At 34.7% G+C, this 19046-nt stretch overlaps 1 protein-coding gene across 1 annotated transcript in view; it reads left to right on the forward strand.

Annotated features, from left to right (window-relative positions):
* The window catches only part of PPFIA2 (protein tyrosine phosphatase, receptor type, f polypeptide (PTPRF), interacting protein (liprin), alpha 2), a 358128-nt gene that overhangs the window by 10673 nt on the left and 328409 nt on the right, over positions 1–19046 (forward strand). The window contains exon 2 of the mRNA XM_009882625.1: positions 750–1000. Coding sequence (XP_009880927.1) covers positions 752–1000 — 249 coding nt within the window. The 5' untranslated portion in view covers positions 750–751. The remainder of the gene's footprint in view (positions 1–749; positions 1001–19046) is intronic.

The raw sequence follows: 19046 nt of genomic DNA on the forward strand, positions 1-19046 counted from the left end.
GAGGTTTTGATTTACATAAGAAGCTTTACAATTGAAGAATGGGACTAGGTGATATTATTTGCTCTGTTCAGGACTGTTTTTAGGAAACAAACAACAGTGATTTTGTCCCTAGTAATTCAATTTGCATAAGATATCACAGGGATGGTAATTAGCAGAGAGTTTCTAGTTCTTGACCTCTTACTGAACAAGCTCACTGGAGAATAATTTCCCTGGAGGGTGGGAATAACTAGATAGAAAAATAGATTAACCTGGCATTGTTAAGGCAGCATGATACTCGATCAATGGTTAGCCTGAGCTGTACTGTAGAAATGACTAGAGCAGGACAAAATCTGGCAATTAATCACAGCTGTTGGCATCAATACCAACAATTCAACAATGACATTAAGTGAGAGGGGAGAAAATCAATGATAAAGGAGACTACAATTGCAGAGGAAGCCTTTTCTGTCATATTAAGAGAAGATTATTTGCAAAACTATTTATTTAAAATATTCTGTTACCCTCCATCTCCTTCCAGTCGTTCTTCTCTCAGTTTAGGAAGCACATTCAAAGTCTTTGCTGTGTGGAATTAGTCACTGTATTTAATCTCTGTCTATCGACCATCTGATTAACATAGAAAGCACAAAGTTGAAAGAGGGAACAATGCAATAATCTGCTAACTGTGTCCATGCGACAGAGTTAATTCCTCTTATGAAATTCCCTCCAATGTTTTTCTATTGAAGAGCTTTTCCTTGATTTGTGTTTTTTTGAAGAAATGATGTGTGAAGTGATGCCAACGATAAACGAGGACACCCCGATGAGTCAACGGGGGTCCCAAAGCAGCGGCTCGGACTCGGATTCTCACTTTGAGCAGCTGATGGTGAACATGCTGGATGAAAGGGACCGTCTCCTTGATACTCTTCGGGAGACGCAGGAAAGCTTGTCACTTGCACAGCAACGCCTACAGGATGTCATCTACGACAGAGACTCCCTCCAGCGACAGCTTAACTCAGCACTGCCTCAGGTATGTAGTTTATAAAGATTTTTTTTTTTTTAGGTTCACCAATTTTCTGCTTAATGTCACTTTAAACCTAATTAGTATTTATTCTGTGAGGCCCACATTCTGCTCTCATTGAGGTTGGATGCAGAACTCCTAACAATTTAATAGTACCTGATTTGACCTTGTTGGGACCTGTCTTGTCTCCAAAGTTAAGAGTAGGAGTAATGCTGTTGACTTCAAGTAGAGCAAGATGAAGGCCTGTAGCTACTGGTTCTTTTGGCTGTTGCTCTAGCATTTACAATAGATGAGGGATCATTTAAATTAAAGAACTAATGGTGGGAATGAAGAAAAAAGAATGAGGATGTTCCCTGCAGACTCTATTCCAGATAAAAGTTTCTAACTAGAATTACAACAAATAAAACTAGCTTATGTGGGTTAAACAAGGTACTATACTAAACTATAAAAACAACTGTTATCTCCATATTTTTATTCATTTATTTTTAAATAATTACATATATTTCATTATCTAAAATGACCTTGGTCTTTTTTAGGAACTGCAAAATGAATTAATTCAGCTAAAATAATAAAATGATATATTTCAATATTATATATCAATATAACATTATTTTTCAATATACTAGAGTTAAAAGCAAAGAAACATCTTAGTTCAGCTTGTATACCTGGACAGAGGTTTGAGACATACCATGATTCAAAATGCAGTTTTTCTCCATGCTGTTTTCTTTGTGTCTCCAAACTGTCACTTACTAGAGAATTTGATTGTAGCCATGAGAGTCAGGGCATACTTGCATGGGCAAAGTTGTATACCTGTTAGACAGTGGTTAGAGAGGAAGGAAGCCAGATTCAGCTGTGTGACTGGAATAAGGAGGTGGTAAGGATGAATCAAATGAGTGAGAAAGTTCTTAAAGGTAGAAAAGATAAAAGGCACCCACGGGAGTAGGGAACAGAAGCAGTTGCTTAAGGGCTAACCCCAGCAGGCTATTGGAATATCTTGGGATAGGGCTGAAAAAAAGAGAGAGATTGTAATCATTTGAAGAATAGTATTAGCAACTTCAGCATTACCTCTGGGCAATGAGAATGACTACGCTTGGCTTGGGTCAAACAAAAAGGAGTAGCGACGATCTTGATAGTAAAATCAAGGGTCTTTTTTTGTTTTTCTCTAACTTTTGGGCGCTTAAGCTAATTTTCCACTGATGTCTCTTCACAGAAGAGTGTAAAAGAATAAGTGAAAGACAGCATAGATCCTGTATTCAAAGATTTTTTCTAGAAATCTGAAGAAGAGATGAAGTTCTGCATCTGTGAACCCCCATTTAATGTGCCACTTGGTACAGAGGCACTCTCCACTCATCCCATAGTGAGGTATTTCTGCTGACCATCAGCAGGTGTCTAAGCTTTCATGTTTCTGTGTCTCGTGTAAGCAAAGCTCCTGCTAAAATGCAGGAGACTAGCTAATGAAAATAATCAGCATAAATGTGATACAGAGCCTAAAAGAAACAGTCAGTCTAAGGAACTGGATTGTGATATGATTTTAATCTTTATTTCTTCTGGTAAATGTTGCTCTTGTGTTTTTTTGAATGATAGCTGTACACCCCCTAAAAGTAATTGATCTGTCAGGTGAAAACTTTGCACTACTGTGTACCATTAAGAACGCGTATTTCAGATAGCGTTCCTCCATATATCTAAGTAGAGATGTGTGTTTCCCTTATAAGAAACTGTGTGACATAGTGCTTACACTTTAAGGCAGAAGCCAATTTTTTTCCTAGCAATTAGGTTGTCTAGATCTTCATCTAAGTAATTCAATTCTGTAGAAATCTGTTTCTATAAGTACAGAATGCTGGCCTAGTAATAGAACATTCTAGTAATACAACCTTCCAAGAAAATAATTTCTATGACTGCCATACTCTTTAGCTTCCTTTCTGGGCTTGAGATATTCTACATAGTACTTTTATAGTTTTCCTTTTCATTTATGGTTTTATGAATGGCAAGCTTGAATTGCTAGCTGCATCACATAGCCCTGTGACAAAATGCTACCCAGTACTTTTATCATGGAGAGGAAGAATTTTGTGTTCACTCAGTTTAAGAGAATAATACATAAATATATGATAACTGTATGATAATTATTTAGTTAGAATGTGACATCTAATGAGTCTTGCTTTATCATAATATATTTCTTTCAGCTCCTGTTTTCTTGAGTGGTTTTCAAAATTCAGTTATTTCTTAGCATTTACATACTGCTTTGCATGTAGAAGGTGTGTGTTGACACAGTTACATTCTGAAGCATTTTTGTTAGGACACTTTTTGTTTATTGTCTTAAACAGTTAAAAGTATGATTCGGAAAAATCATTGCACTTTTCATAAATAGAATCTGAACAATAAGAAGCCATATGAAAACTGGGGTAATGAATGAAGCATTGAAAAATCTCTTGTGATTGGAAATAGGAAATAATTAATAACATTAAATATGAAGCTTGAGATATTAGTTAATGCTGTTACAGCTACAGCTGTTACTGCTGTAGCCAATATGCGAAGTATGACTGTAGATGGCTGTAAGTTTTTATACTGATCTATACTGCAGCAGAACAATGTATAGTTAACTGTATCTTTCAAGTTTGAGTTACAGAAATATAGTTGTGTTGCTAATTGCTATAACTGAAGTAATTTTTATTTCCATTAGATTAGCAGTCTTAACTTTATGAACATCTATGTTTAACTGAACAGCTATTTTTAAAGAAGAAGGGAAAGAGTGAGCAGGTAATTTCAGACCAGTTAGACTAAATGTAACAATAGAGAAGATTTTAAAACTTATTTTGGAGAAAAGACCAATAATAAGTCAGAAGTATAACTTGAAAATATGACAGGGATTTACCAAAATTATCTATATACAAAATAACTCTACATCACTCTTTGGTACCAAAATTGTTAGACTAGGGAACTATGATATACCTAAAATAGATACCTTTTGAAGTGGCCCCATTTAAAATACTAGTAGATGTGAAGTGCGTAAGGAAAAGTAAGATTATTAGTAAGCAATAAAACAGAGAAGGAAAAAGTTTTCACTTATGTTAGACATTGACAGGATGGAAGGTGGCTAGTAGTAGTAATTGATTAAGAATGTGTTTGGGGCTCAATTTTTGTTAATTTGAGCACAAGAAGGAGAAGCATCCTAGTGGAAATTTTAGATGACACAAAATTGAGTTGAACAGTCAACTAAGGGAATGAGTATGATAGTACACAAGAACAAAAGTAACAGAGGTGGGATGATGTTTTATGGTACAAAGCTGAGGGCCCTATATCTAGCAGTTAATAACAGAAAATATGTTCTGACCTTTTAGGTAGCAGTGGTAGAGAGGGAAAATACATGTTATGCAACTTTCGTAGGCAGCCAATGGGAGGTGGGTGTAAAAAAGGTGAATATCATTCTGAAATAATGTATTATGTAAGAGATTTTTATTAGAAGTAGATAAGTATTAATGCAGTTAAACCAAGGGATGGTTTGAACCTTATTGTCTTGGTTTTGGCTCAGTAGTGATTGAGAGCCAACCTCAAGTTGGAAGAGATTCAGAAAAAAACTGCTAGAGCAAAGAGGCAATAACATCTTCTGCATGAAAAGACTAATCGAAGTTTTCTTGCTTCTGGGGAAAACTGAGTTAAGAGGGAATATGAGTGATTTCGTAAGTTTTTTTTTGGAGAGGTAGGAAGGTGGAGCGACCAGGTAGAGATGACAGAAATGCTTTAAGCCCAAAATAATGTTGGTGGAGGAAAAAATAAATATAGGGTACTGTGAATAAAGATACATCATTCATTGCAAGAAGGTCTTGAATTATCACGGAATGACATTCAGAATCCATCTTGCTTAGACAAAGACAGGGTGGAAACCGCAAACTGTTTTCAAGATGAAGCTGGTGTGAAAGACATGTATCATAGTACTTTGGTTAACCTCTGAACGTGACCCAGAACACCCCTTCCTGTTTATTTCAGACTTTACTGTGGAAACATTCTACTTTGTGTGGGTTCATTCACACAAAGAATGAAATATTAGTCTGAATATTTTTACTAAAACTAGTAGAATTCCGTGATAGCACCGTTGAGAAGTGTTCTCTACATAATAGGTCTTCTGATATTAAGAATCTAGTTCACAAGCAGTCTTGTTTATTCTTCCCAAAGCTGCCTGTTGACAGCGGAAGCCTCTAAGGAAAATGTATTTGGGTCTGCACTGCATGTTCCCTTACAACAGGAATTTATTGTATTTAGGTCATGACTCTTGAGTCCAACAAAAAATAATAATTGCTAAATACAGTACAACTCTACTGTAATGGGAAAGCAGAGGATCTAAATACGTAACATTATGTTTTTATTTTATTGGAGTAAAATTAGGTCTTTTACTGTAGTATAAAAAAGTGCTCCACTAAACAGATTAGTAAGTGTAGTTAAAAACTGTAACTCCCAATTTTAGTGGTAGAAAGAGGAAAATGTTCAGTTACAACTTTCTCAAGCAAATTTCACCATAATCTTCTCTAAGCTAAACTGCCTAGAAAATCTCACCTATATTAGTTGACTTGTAAACGAACATTGAAAAAAAACCCAATTTATGTCATTGTAAGACTTATAATTATGAATCGTAAGAATCATAAGCGTTATAATAATTATAAATGTGCTTTGATAAACAGTGCCAAACTAAGCTTGTTTTGTGGTTGTTTTATTGTTTCTTTCAGTCTTTCAAAAATAAGTTTCAAGGTATAGAATCAAGGTGTTCGTAGGTCATCATTCTCTAGTCAAATACGTCTATTTGGTTCATTAATAATGTACTTACTCAGTGATTTACTTAGAAATTAATCTAATATTCACAGAATCAGAAAATGGTTGAGGTTGGAAGAGACCTCTGGAGGTCACCTTGTCCAGCCCTTCTGCTCCAGCAGGGTTACTAAGAACAGGCTGCCCAGGACTGTGCCCAGATGGCTTTTGAATATCTCTGAGGATAGACTCCACTACCTCTCTGGGCAACCTGTGCCAGCGCTCAGTCACCCTAAAAGGTGTTTCCTGATGTTCAGGAAGAACCTCCTGTGTTTCAGTTTGTGCCTGTTGCCTCTTGAATATTATATTACCAGAAACAGGGATAACAATGTGGCCCAGCCCTGTGGCTGTGCAAGATGATAAAGTAGAACAACTTTGCTGGCACTTTAAAAGACTTTAAGATGCTGAAATAGATCCTGATGATTGTCAAAGTCAGGACAATTTCTTTGATAATTGTCAGTCTCTTTCTCCTGTCCTGCACTAGGAATTTAGCTAGACATCACTGGGCTTATTATTAAAGGATTGATGAAAATGGGTAAGATCTTTTCACTCTAATGAGTGAGTTAGTTTCAGTTTGAATCAGGACTAATGACAGAATTAGATTGTGGATGATTCTGAGAAAATAAATTCCAAATTAAGATTTCAAATACAATGGTTTGATTTTCAATTTGAATGTTCGTATAATTTCAATAAAAATGTTAAATTCTTTCAAAGTCCTTTGAATCAAAATAAAATATTGCAACTATCTTTTTTTTTTTTTACTTTCACATTAAAAGTCAATGATATTGCAGCATTTTTTGGGGAAGTTTTGTGCTTGTTTCATAAAATCAGCATTTTTAAAATTTGCTAAAGAATTTTTACACTTCAGAGCCCAACAAAGCTTAGAGAAATGCTGTTGCAAGGCTGAAAAGCCTGTGATAATCCTAATTTGAAAACAAAAGTCATAGGTGAAATATTGTTCCAATTGAAAATGGAAGTTTATGACCTGCATTCATTGACTAGTGCTTTGATATTTGCAGTAATACATTGATTTTGTTCAGTCTTTGAATAAAAAATCTGGTTTCAGAGAAAATTCATAGATGATGGAAATGGTATGACGTTATAGTCACTGACATTGCTGTAGTTACGCTGATGTTTTTAAGTGGGTAAAAAGATGTTGCTACATAGTTTTGTTGCTTTAAAGAATAGATAAAATATCTGATTTATTTACCAAATCTTCCCTTTGTGTGTTTTGATCTCCTTTACTGGGCAGTTACTGGATTTTTGTAAGGAAGATCTAAGTTGTGATTTCACTGAGCATTTATGTTAGCAGATTGTTTTTTTTACATGGCTATAACTCTTCTCATGTTCTGATGATCGGAATCTGCACCTATGCTATGTCTTTTATAGTACAATTCGTTCTGACTGATAAAGCTGTCTAAAAGTTAAGCACTCAGTCTTAATTGTATAGAATGTCTCTATAAGAAAATGGGAAAATTAGGCCCTTTGGAAAGGGCAATTCATTCTGTAAGATGGGTAGGGTGAACATGGAAATGCTCTAGTTTCGTTTTGTTTTTTTCTCGTGACTACAGAAAGAACCTTAATGCCTAGCTTGTGGGGTTAACTTTTAGATAGATAAACTTACATGAGGTGATTTATTCTCTGCATGAGAATAAATGCAGAGAATTTGCATTTATGCATGCATAATGCATGCAACCCCCTAAATTTAAAATGGACCTTTTAAAACTACAGCAGTCTAAATATGCTATTCTTTGGTAGAGATCATAGAATAATTTATACTGAGAGGGACCACTGGAACTCAAGTGGTCCAAACCCCCTGCAAAGGCCTAGCTATCCAAGAAGAGAGTGTTACTGAAATACGTATTAGTCTGTTTCATAGAATCGTAGGGTAGTTTGGGTTGGAAGGGACCTTTAAAGGTCATCTGGTCCAACTGAGACAGCATCCTTCTCAGAGAAATTGCACAGCAATAATAAACAAGTCTTAATGGTAGCTAGCAAACAAATGTCTAACTTTTCATTTAATTAAATACGTAATAAAAACTCACAACTTTATGAAAGACCTACTAATATCACATGTACAATGGAACAATTGACTAACCTGTTTCTATGCTAGTCACTTTAGAATTTTATTGAAAGTATCTTTACTATGAATCTTTACAACAGACCGGGAAGCGTCCGGTACTAAAGAATTAAAGTCACACTTTCTTTTTGGTCTTGACACGGAACATCAAGGGGAAATGGCTCCAGTTCCTTAATCTATTTTTATTTGGGTTTTTTTTTATTTATTTATTTCCAGCAACTTTTAGTGTGTTATGATTCCAGTGAATCTCTCTGGTGGAGATCTAAACAGCTAGTTCTAATTAAGTGTAAATTCTTCAAGATGTTGCAATTTTTTTTCCCTCTCTAATAAATATTATCATTAGCACTATTTGAAAATCTGCTCTTTCTGGATATAGCTAGTAGAATTGTTTGGCGTGTGGGACTGCAATGCTAAAAAGAATCCTTTGATATCCCCTAGTAGCCCATAGATTTCAGCTAAACTCCAATTGTTAGCTACAATAATTCAGTAATAAAATCAGTAATGGAAATATACTGGTAATCGCTAAGGTTTTATTTCATGTAATAAGATACCAGTTATTTAGAAACACTTACTGGAGGCATGATAGATGGGAAAATCCAAAGAGGGAAATGTAATGACCTTGTTTTATTGAACCAGTTTATGTAATTTGATCAATATTAAGCTTTAATAGGATTGTGATTAGACAACTTTGTTGATAGCCTTGCAGTATCTTCCAGTACTGATGAACAATGAATGTTTTACTGTTAGGGACAAGAAAGGTACAGGAAGAGAACAGTAAGTCAGTAGGGCCTTATTCTGAGGTTTTATTTTATGTTTTAAGTGTGTGTCCATTTAGTGCATAGATACAAAATAGTGACATACATATAGAAACATATAGTGACATAGATACAAAAATAAAATAGCCCAACAGGAAAAAACTAAACACATTTTTAAATAGTTGGAAATAAATTTTGTTTGTTTAAGATTGAACATTTGCTAAGCAATTTCAGGTATTTGCTGTTTGGTTAGCAAGAAGTTTGACTCACAGTTTGTTCTTAAAATAGCTCTTGTCCTTGTGATGAAGATGGAATGATGTCTTTTCTCCCCATTTTCTTTCTGGCTATGCTGAAGAACATAGAGTACCAATGGAATCCTGTACATTTCCACAGAATTATTTAAAAAGAATTCCAAGAAGTGAAACGGAGATCCTTTCCCATGTGTCTGAGGTGGAAGTTCCAAGTTTTCTGTCTCAGAAGTCCAGTGAGGCACTCAGTATTCATGTGTAAAAATTAAAGCTTAATCCAGTGCTTGTTGCTTTCTCTTGGACATTTCCACTGTCTTAAGAGAACAGTTGTTCAGGCTGCTAAAGAAAAATGTCTTCACTTTCAGTTGTTCTGAACTAAAGTCAGTGCAAGCAGCAAGTCCTTGTGACTGCCAAAATCAGTTTAGATTACTAAAGATGAGCATAAGTATTTTCATAAACAAATTTGAATTATGCTTTTTTTGCTAGTTATCTCAACTGTTTATGGGTATAAATATTACTCAGGATATGAATATTAAGGGAAGCATGTTGATATATATGCAAAAGACTAGATTAAACATAACTATTAATTCTAATAGAGTAAATATAGAGGTAACTATATTTTGTTACAGGATTTAAATGAATGATGGAGAAACAGAGCATCTGGAATTCAAAGGAAACTTGGCATTAGGTTACAATGGTTTAAGTGGAACATGATGCTGAAATATTAGTTGTTTCTGACCTTATAAATATTTAGGAAAGATTTAAGTGTTACCTTCCTGAAGTACTTACAGAACACATATACATGGCTGTTCTTTTTCTACATAAAAGCAAATAAGTTCTGTTCTGTTTGCATAGTATTAAATACCATTTTTTTTATGGTTGATGACTCCTAACTAGTAGTATCTGTCAAAACACAGTCTGGCTGTATCAGTGGTGTAAGTAGGACAATGCTTTAGCTGGCTCCTCTTTAGACTGTCTTTTTTTTAAACTGCCGGTGTATTCCCAACAGAGCACAGTCATAGGTATAATTGTACATACAAATATTTACTTGAATTCTTTTCAAGTATGAGTTTATTTCCTTGTTCTTGTGAAGTTCTGTGTATTCAGTAGCATATTGCAAAAATTTATAAGCAGGAGATTTTCTCTTAAAAGCTGTGGACTTTGTAATAAATACTTGATGACTGAAGAAGACTGATGTGACAGTCCAGCAGAAGAAAAAGCTGGGATACCAGAAAAAAGACAGAAACATAAATATTTAGAGGAGGAGGAGCACGTAGTGAATGCCTGAAGCTAGCAACAAGACTATGCACTTCCATTTCACTCTGTATTTGCTTCATAAACATTGCTATCAATTATTTTAGCTTGAACCAGGCACATCAACTGCTACATTAACTATTGATGCCTCATTATCTGAATGCTTATAAAGGCACATGACTGAATATGAGATAAAAATACAATGGTGCTGGTCAAAAGAATAGAGCAGAGGTGGTTATGTGAGACCTTATAAATGAAGCTGTTGCCGTGAAAATTGTAGACACCATAGTTTTCATAACAGCTATAGTCATATGGGTTTTTTTCTAGTTTTGATAAGAGCTGTAGTCGTAACAGCTGTAGTCATGGCTGTCAGTGTTTAAGAGGCATTTGGACAATGGCCTTAATAATACGATTTAACTTGGTCAGCCCTGAAGTGGTCAGGCAGTTGGACTAGATGATCTCTGTAGGTCCCTTCCAACTGAACTGTTATAATCTGTTCTATGGTGAGGAAAAACTGAAAAAAAGAAAGCAGTTTTATAAAGCTTAACTCTGATGGGATACTCTTTGCTCATGTCCTTGAAAGTGGATGGTAGAGGCTCAGACATGAGCCAAGAACAGCACATCAAGACAAAAATACAAGACAAAAATGTAGCAGAAGAAAAAGCTGGGATACGATTCTTGATAATCATATTCCTTCTTTAATACTTTCTCTATTTAAAGCAAAGAAAATGCAGAATATTTAAGAATCAGCTTTTAGAAATGTCTTATTCATGCTGTCTTTTATATTAACAAATATTTGCTTAGACTAACAAGTATTTTCTCAAAAACATGAAATTATGTTAGGGACATGATATTTTCTAAAGTACACATAATTTAGCTTTCACTGAAGTCTGTGGAGTTTTCCTGTTGACTCTGAAGAAAACATGTTTGCTTATATTGTTGAGCATATATCTTTCACGTGGTCCCCAGGAATCTGAACTTCAGTGTGTAGAAGTTAAGGGCCAGGAAGAGCAGTGACCTTATTTTAAATAGTAAAACATTTCTACAGTCTACTCAAGAATCATATGCTCCAGATCATCATTTGCTGAGTGTGGTTTTTTCCTAGTTAGGATCAGATTGTTTTTTTTTAATTATTGTTGGTCTACTGCATTCTTTACCATGCATGAATTCTAAAAAAGCCCCAATTACAGTGTGACAGTCAATTTGTTACAACAGTCATTCATCTGTCAAAACAGATAATATTAAATAAATCTTGGAGACCTACAGTAAGGTCCTCTGTTGTAGGTTGGTTTATTTGAAATTACGAAGTAACCAAATTACAGATTTGGTTTTTCCCATGTTTTTTTTTCGTGAGACTCTAAGCAGAAGGGGACATAATGATAAGTAAAGGGAAGGAGTAATAATGAAAAGGTAAAGAACAAGTAGATAAATGATACTTCTGCATCAAAGTGGTAGAACTCAATAAGAAGGATAGAGTGAAAGACAATCTGCACAGGAAGTAAAGCCCAAGGCCAAAGTTTGTGGAAGTCAGTATGGAAGTTTCTGCGTTTGTTTCAATCAGTGATAGAACTAGTTCTTCAAGGGCAAGTAGTTAAGGAGCTAGCTAAGCAAAGGGGCAGAGAGGCTGCAAATCTGTTCTCATAATTTTTTCACTAGCTGTTTGGCATTGAAGTTACATCCATTATCAAATAATTGCATTACATGTTTAAACAAGTGCACACAATAAAAAGCAACCCTGCAGTTTTATAAGGAGAAATTAATCCCCCATCTTGGAACAACATTTCTGTCTATGAGTCCTTTGGAGCCGTGTCTTTTGCCTGTATAACCCCCGACATGTCCACAGTTTCATGGGTTATCTGGAAGACTGGGCACATGCATGAGACCATACTGCTCTTTGAAATGCATGCAGTTGCTTCTGGAATTCTTTCAACAGTGTTTTAGACATACCCTAGTGAGTTAGGGAAGAAATATGCAGGGGCTTCTGGAAAACGTTTTGGTTGGGCATGATGGGGCTTCTAGAGGACGTTTTGGTTGGGCAAGACCATTTGTGATGGTTAATTTTTAGCTTGCCTAGGAAAGCAAATATGAATATTTGCACTGTGCCCACATCAAAAGTGCTGCTTGACATTGTCACTATCAAAACAAGGCTCATGAGAGTATTTGAGTCTGTAGTGCAACCTTCTGATTTTTGTATTTTTTTGCTGTTATAATGACAAATACTGTACAGGCATTGAACACTGAGGTAAATACTACATTCAGGAAATAGATTTTCTGATGTTCTGAAAAAAAAGTTACTCTGATACTAATGAATGAAAGTGGCATCTGGATGAATGTGTTTGGAGATGGAATTTGGAGATTATATTTGTACATTAAGATTGTGTATTGTACTTCCTTTGCTTAATGATATCAAATCCTGCATTGACAATGGAAATAATGAGTGCCCAAGACACTAAGAAATGCTGAACATGTTTACAGTGTTTTCTTTTCTGAAAGGTGAAGGATGAAGCATGTGCTTACATGCCAATTATATCTGATATAATTGGCATGTAAGCACATTGTAGTACATCTTTGGTCAAAAAAGTTTAGAAGACAGTACTTCTGAAATAATGAACACTAGATAGATATAATTGCCCCTATTCAGTTAATTTGTCATTAGCAGTAAAATCTTGATATCATCAGAAGCATTCCAAGAAAAAATGAGGTATTTTAAGATAGAGAATTTCTTGTTGTTCAGTAATTTATAGACATTCATATCAGGTTCAGATACCTGACTATTATTTAAGTGGCTGTTTGTATCTTCAGAAAACTAACGCAAACTTTGTCAGCCAAAACATATTTAAGATTCTAAGTCTGTGTATGTGGAGAATAAATCAATTGGCTTGACCATTTTCTTTATCATGTTTTGTTGAATATTCAACTAAGTTCTGTGGCTCATTTTCTTTTCCATCTAACTCTACTTAGGCTCTTAGCTATAATGAAAATTTGACTGTCTCCTGTATTAAGAAAGAAATGTGTATTTATTTTTGTGTTGTCCCACTGATCCATTTTCAGTGTGAGCTACTACTACTTCTAGCCACAACTGTGGCATGTGATTATGAGCACACAGTCAACAATCTAATATCTCACATGTATTGTATAGATTCCCTACAGAGACTCAGTATTTGGATGGTGTGGGCAGATCTGAGGAGGTATTGTTTACTGAAAATTTATTGTAAATTTCAAAAATGCTTTCAAGAAGAGGCACAGTTCACAAAATTGAATGTCTATGCACTTATAAAGTCTCAGATTAAGTCTTCAGAAATAATACTGTGCATGAGCAGATGGTTTTATTTCCATGCAAATAGAAACTTCTGCATACTTTATAAGGATCAGTGAAGATTATTTAGGAACCTACATTTGAGTCTGAAAGTTGATAATCTGACTTCCAAAACAAATGGTTACACAAGTTCTCAAATAACCTGAATCAGACTTGCTAAAATGTGTATATTTGCCACTAAAAATATCTGTGCATAGTTATAATTTCACTATTTCAGCTGGTTATGTTTCTTTATAATTTAGTCATGCTTGAACCATCTGAACCATACACTGACAGTTATTTTCTGTTTGACTACCTCATTGGTAATTTTGCTTCATACTTCATATTGCAGAACTATGATAGCTAGGATTTAGGATTACAAGAAGATCAGTAACAACTTCAGGTAATAAAAAAAAATAAGGAGTTTGATCTATGTTAGAAGATACAGAAAAACAAATATTTTGTTGCTGGTCATTATTTGTATTCTCAGACATAGAAAGAGAAATGAGAAGAATCCCTTTTGCTCTGGACAGAATAAAACAGAAAGTACTTGTCTCCCAGAAGAACGGTAGAAGACTGGCATGAAACATCTGAAATGCTACTTGTCCTAACCCAGTGCTGTATTTTTCAGTCCTTCGTCATGATGTCTCTTTGTTTTCCAAAGTAACTTTCCTATGTTACCTAATTTTCATGGTGATAATGATATGCTACTAATCCCCTTAAAGAAGCCACAAAAGTGTTTCTGGTACTCATAGTTTAACAAAGAAAGAGTTTACACTTACTATGCTTTTAGATGTATTTTAAAGATGCCTTTCAGATGAGAATGAAATTCTTGTTTCTCATTGGTTATTTAAGCAAACAAGTACTGTATTTGAAGTCATATGGCACTGAACAGAATGTAAAGCAGAAGTTTTCTAGGCCTATACGTTAAGAACTGTTTTAACTTTACAGTTCTTCGTTTGATTTTTCCAGAGATGGGATAATGACCTCAGGTATAACCTGTAGGCAAGTGTTGCCAAGTTCATAACCCCATGGTGCTCATTTCTAGAGTGCACACGCACACCAGCTGCTCACAAAGAAATGTCAAAGCGAAGGCCTGATGAGAGGAGTAACAACAGGGCAAGCACTGTACTGTGAGATCTCCAGAATACTTTCCCAGACTTGTATCATTTGCAGCTGAGGGCAGGTTTTCAGCTTCAACTTCAGCTTATATGCTACTCCTAAGATAAAGTGTTTGTGTTCCACAACTGGTCCAGTCACTTTTGAGCCCATGTAAAATTTTAAAAAATCATAGTATGTACTTCCACCTGTTTTGTTGGGTTTTTTTTACATTTATCACTGAGGACATCACCAGCTGATATCCTCACCTCCACAAAGACCTAAATTATATAAAAAATCAGCCTTGCTGCCCCTTTTTCAACAACAAAGAAAGTATCTAGATCTTTGTAAACATGCCAGCCTTGTACGTGAATGTGCTCGTCTGCATGCAAGCAATGAAATAAATAAAAGAATGTATAGTGATATTAATTAACTACAAGCTACTGATCCAGATGCACTTAAAAATTTGAAAACAGATGTGACCAAATCCAGTAGCAAATTTAGTGGACTCATCAATTCAAGTGTTTTCTTCAAGTAAGAAGGAAAAATTAAACAGTATGTATACCACTGAATGCAAAATACCTTTTAGGTTCTCTTAATGACTCTGCTTCTGAGAAGAGCAGGAGCACATTATACATCATCCTTGCAAAATTGTTCTGTTGTCATTTTTGCACAGAACGTATCCTTGAGTAAGAATGTAACCTGCCTACCTCCTCTTTTTCGATGAGTCAGTTGTGACTCATGATTGTTGTACATTGTCCTCCAAAAGTGAGTTATTTTATGAGTATAAAGTGTGCTGTGTATGAAGAAGTATGACACAAGTCAAAGTCACAGTAGATATTATTGGAATGTTCACATGGAAGGTTGTACATTAACAGAATTTTAAGTGGCTTGTGACATATTCTGCTTCGAAAAAGATGATGCTGTGCATGCCAAAGATAAGTAATATATTTGTTTTTCTGACAGGGTGGTCATTTTGTAATGTGGTAGTATAAGTTATATAATTTGATTATTTTGTATCCTTAGTGTCCTTCAGGATCCTTCTTTTAATTTCTAGTAGTAAAATTGATACTGGTATCTATTTAGACAGTTATTGGAGATTTACATTCCTTTCCCCTATGTCTGACCTTTTCTCCCAAAAAAACTTTTGCAGCTTGTTGCTTCTGAAAGGAATTTTTGCACTCATAATAGACACAGTTGTTGGAAGCAGTTTTAATCACTCGTGAGAGTAGTTTTACATCGAGTATGGATAAAACACTGATGGCTGCGCTTGCCTGGTCTCGGATACACTGACATTGCTGGAGCTGTTCTTGTAGTAATAGTACACATGTTCAATTAACTGAGAATTTCTATTAAAATTCAATTGCTACTACACAAAAGTTTCTACTGATTTTAATAAAAAAAAATTCCAAAATTAATCTGATTGCATAATCATCCTGTAAAATGTTATTTATTATCAATTATTTTTAAAATCATTATAGCTTGTAATTTCCATGAAAGAGAAGCTCTTTTAAAAGTTTTCAGTCTTTATTTCCACATTTTTAGAAGAATATTTTGAAACCATTTAATATAAATGCATCTCTGAAAAAATAGTTTTTTGGGAAAAAATACAATTCTGTATTAGGAACAGAGGTTGCATTATATGAAGAAAGAAATTCACTAAAAATTCTTGTTTTGACAGCCAGACCTATTTTTCAGAGCATGTCACGAGTGGAATATTGGTTTTGTTAAGAAAAAAAATAACATTAGACAAGTTGAAGACATTTTTTTACAGACATTGAAAAACTTTTTGAAGACCCTAATGAAATGTTTATAGTTTTCATTTAGAAATTTTAGAAGTTTTGAATTTGCCTATTTGAACAGAAAAAGATTACCTTCAGCTGGAATAAAACATTGCAGCTGAATTGAAAAGAAGGTTTGATCTGCTTTTTCTTATCAAGGAAATCAGAAAAAAAAAAATGTTTTTGGTGTAAAAGGTAAAAACAGTTTATTAGAAATTAAATTTTAAAAACACTTAATTGCTGAACTTTAAATTTAAAGCAGTGAAATCAGAATGAATATGTTCTGTTATTTACCATTGTCTATTTCACTGAATTCTTCTTGCTTATGTAAATATGATGATTTCAGAAAGAAAAGTACTGAGGAATCTGGCAAGCCATTCACATTCCACTTTTTTTAACGATTACTTTAGGAGGGTATGCCACATATGTGCTTTCTTTTGTTGTTTATGAGACATAAAATAGATTGGCGTAAATCTAATAAAGGTGTAAAAATTCCCATCTCTCCATTTCTCTTCTGTTTTAGTAAAACAATGAATAGTGGTTATTTTGCCGTCCACTACAATTATGTCTCTTGTTACCTTTCTTCCTGAAAAACATTTCCTGGTCATACATGTCAATTCCAACTTTACTTAGCACTATTCAGTGGTAGAGTTGATTGCCTCTGTTCACGGCTTGAGAATAAAAGAAGAGGAAATACTATGGTGTGGTTTGATCTTTGTAATCTACCTTTTTTTAAAGTCAAAGTATTTAGAAATAAGGAGGGCGTGCTTCTATATAGTTAGTTGTTCTGTGGTTTCAAATCAAATATGTTTCCTCTGTTTTTTTATTTGAACTCAGCCTATATGCCCATATAAATTTCCAATAGTTAGGTATTTTGCACCTGTTTTATTTAAGAAACTGTCAGTGGATTATTTAAGGAGCTTTCTCTGCCCTTTACCATCTAGCCAGTCTAGTCTCATAGAATCATAGAATGGTTTAGGTTGAAAGACACCTTAATCCAACCCCCCTGCCATGGGCAGGGACACCTTCCACTAGACCAGGTTGCTCAAAGACCCATCCAACCTTGAACACTTCCAGAGATGGGGCCTCCAAAATTTCCCTGCGCAACCTGTTCCAGTGTCTCACCACCCTCAGAGTAAAGAATTTCTTCCTAATATCTAATGTAAATCTACCCTCTTTCAGTCTCCTAACCCTTTGTCTCCAAAAGTAATTAATGCACTGCATTTGACATTAGCAGCTTTATTTTTGAGTCAAATTCTAATGGAAAGTCTTTTCTACAACTAGCATGACATATACAAACCTTTTGACTTGGAAATATACTTAATATTCTGTTTGGATCTTTAGAGAGAATTGGCCTTTAGGACCTTCTGGAACTGCATAGGACCGTTTATTCTAAAGCTATGGATAGAAATCTTTTGACACTTATTTTATCACATTCTGTAAATCTGCAGTTCAGTGAACTAATGCAATACCTTCCAGTTCCTTCCACATTTGGGCATAGCAGGAAGTGGACCCTATTTCTCGTTCAGTAACTATGAGGTACTTGGCGTTTCTGAGCACAGGGAGAGGAAGGAAAGAAAACAGACTATAGCTGAAAGGTATGCAAAGCTCAGCAAAACCGTTGGAGTACATTGGGAATAACACATAAGATGTTCTCAACTCTTGCCTTATGGCATTTTTGTAGAGAGTTTAGTTTCAACTGATTGAAGCAGGTTGCCAATTAGCATCTCAAAATATAGCATGAAGTTTAATTTAACAATGTTTCATACTTTTTCAGTGTTCTATACCAGGGTAAAATGTTACGGAAATTATAATGCAATATTTCTACAGAGCAGTTTACGTATTTTTAATTTTTTTAAATTACAACCCATTTGTTGGTAGGGATGCCCCTGAAACAATGAAATTCTTAATTTGTCTAGCTGTTCCCTATAGAAAATTACTCTTCTCCTTCATATTAAAGTGTCTTCTCTAGGAAACTGAGAAATTTGTATTTTTTCCTATCTTGAACAGATAGATGTCACTACTTTCATAAAAAATTTAAAAACATTTTTTAAAAGTTAATCTGAGGAGCAGTCCTACAGTAGGACATCAAGGAGTGAGGAGACAACCCTCTGTAAATCTTTTCTTACTTTCTTTGTTCAGGGTCTCAGCTGGTAGAAACATTGCACAAAAATCAAGGGTCATCTTATGACTGCATTTGGTCAGTGATGAACAGATTGTCTTTGTAGATTGCAGATTGTTTTTTCTTGTTCTAAACTGTATCCTGCCTTCCACAAAGGGAAGCAGAAGACAATAAGGCAGTGCATTTTTTTAAAGGAAAAACGTCTTAAATATCCCAAAGTCTATGTCTCTTATGTATTCTATGAGTAGTCAAAATATTGACCAGTATTGCATCATTTCTATGTAGTTTTTAAATTATACTGTTTTTTAAAGTGATTGTTACAAGACAGGTACCTAATTAGAAAACATAGGGTTTTTTTTAATTAGAAGTAAGGGTGGCCATATTTTAAAAGAGCAGCCTTCTTTGGAAGGTATAACTTGTGCTTACAGGATGAAAGCACACATACAGTTCTTTCTGGTGACTTACATATAATGTAACTTTGTACTTCGACCTATCTGCTTATGAATTTAAATAGAACAGTGAGGAATGGCAGTTTACATTTACTCCTACTAATTCAGTCTGCAGAAGTAGTTTGAATATATATAAAAAAAAGTGGGACTATGTGCTTGGGAGTCTGTACTAGGGGTGT

This window comes from Charadrius vociferus, unplaced genomic scaffold (genome assembly GCF_000708025.1).
Source record: "Charadrius vociferus isolate BGI_N301 unplaced genomic scaffold, ASM70802v2 scaffold72, whole genome shotgun sequence".
NCBI classification, from domain to species: domain Eukaryota; kingdom Metazoa; phylum Chordata; class Aves; order Charadriiformes; family Charadriidae; genus Charadrius; species Charadrius vociferus.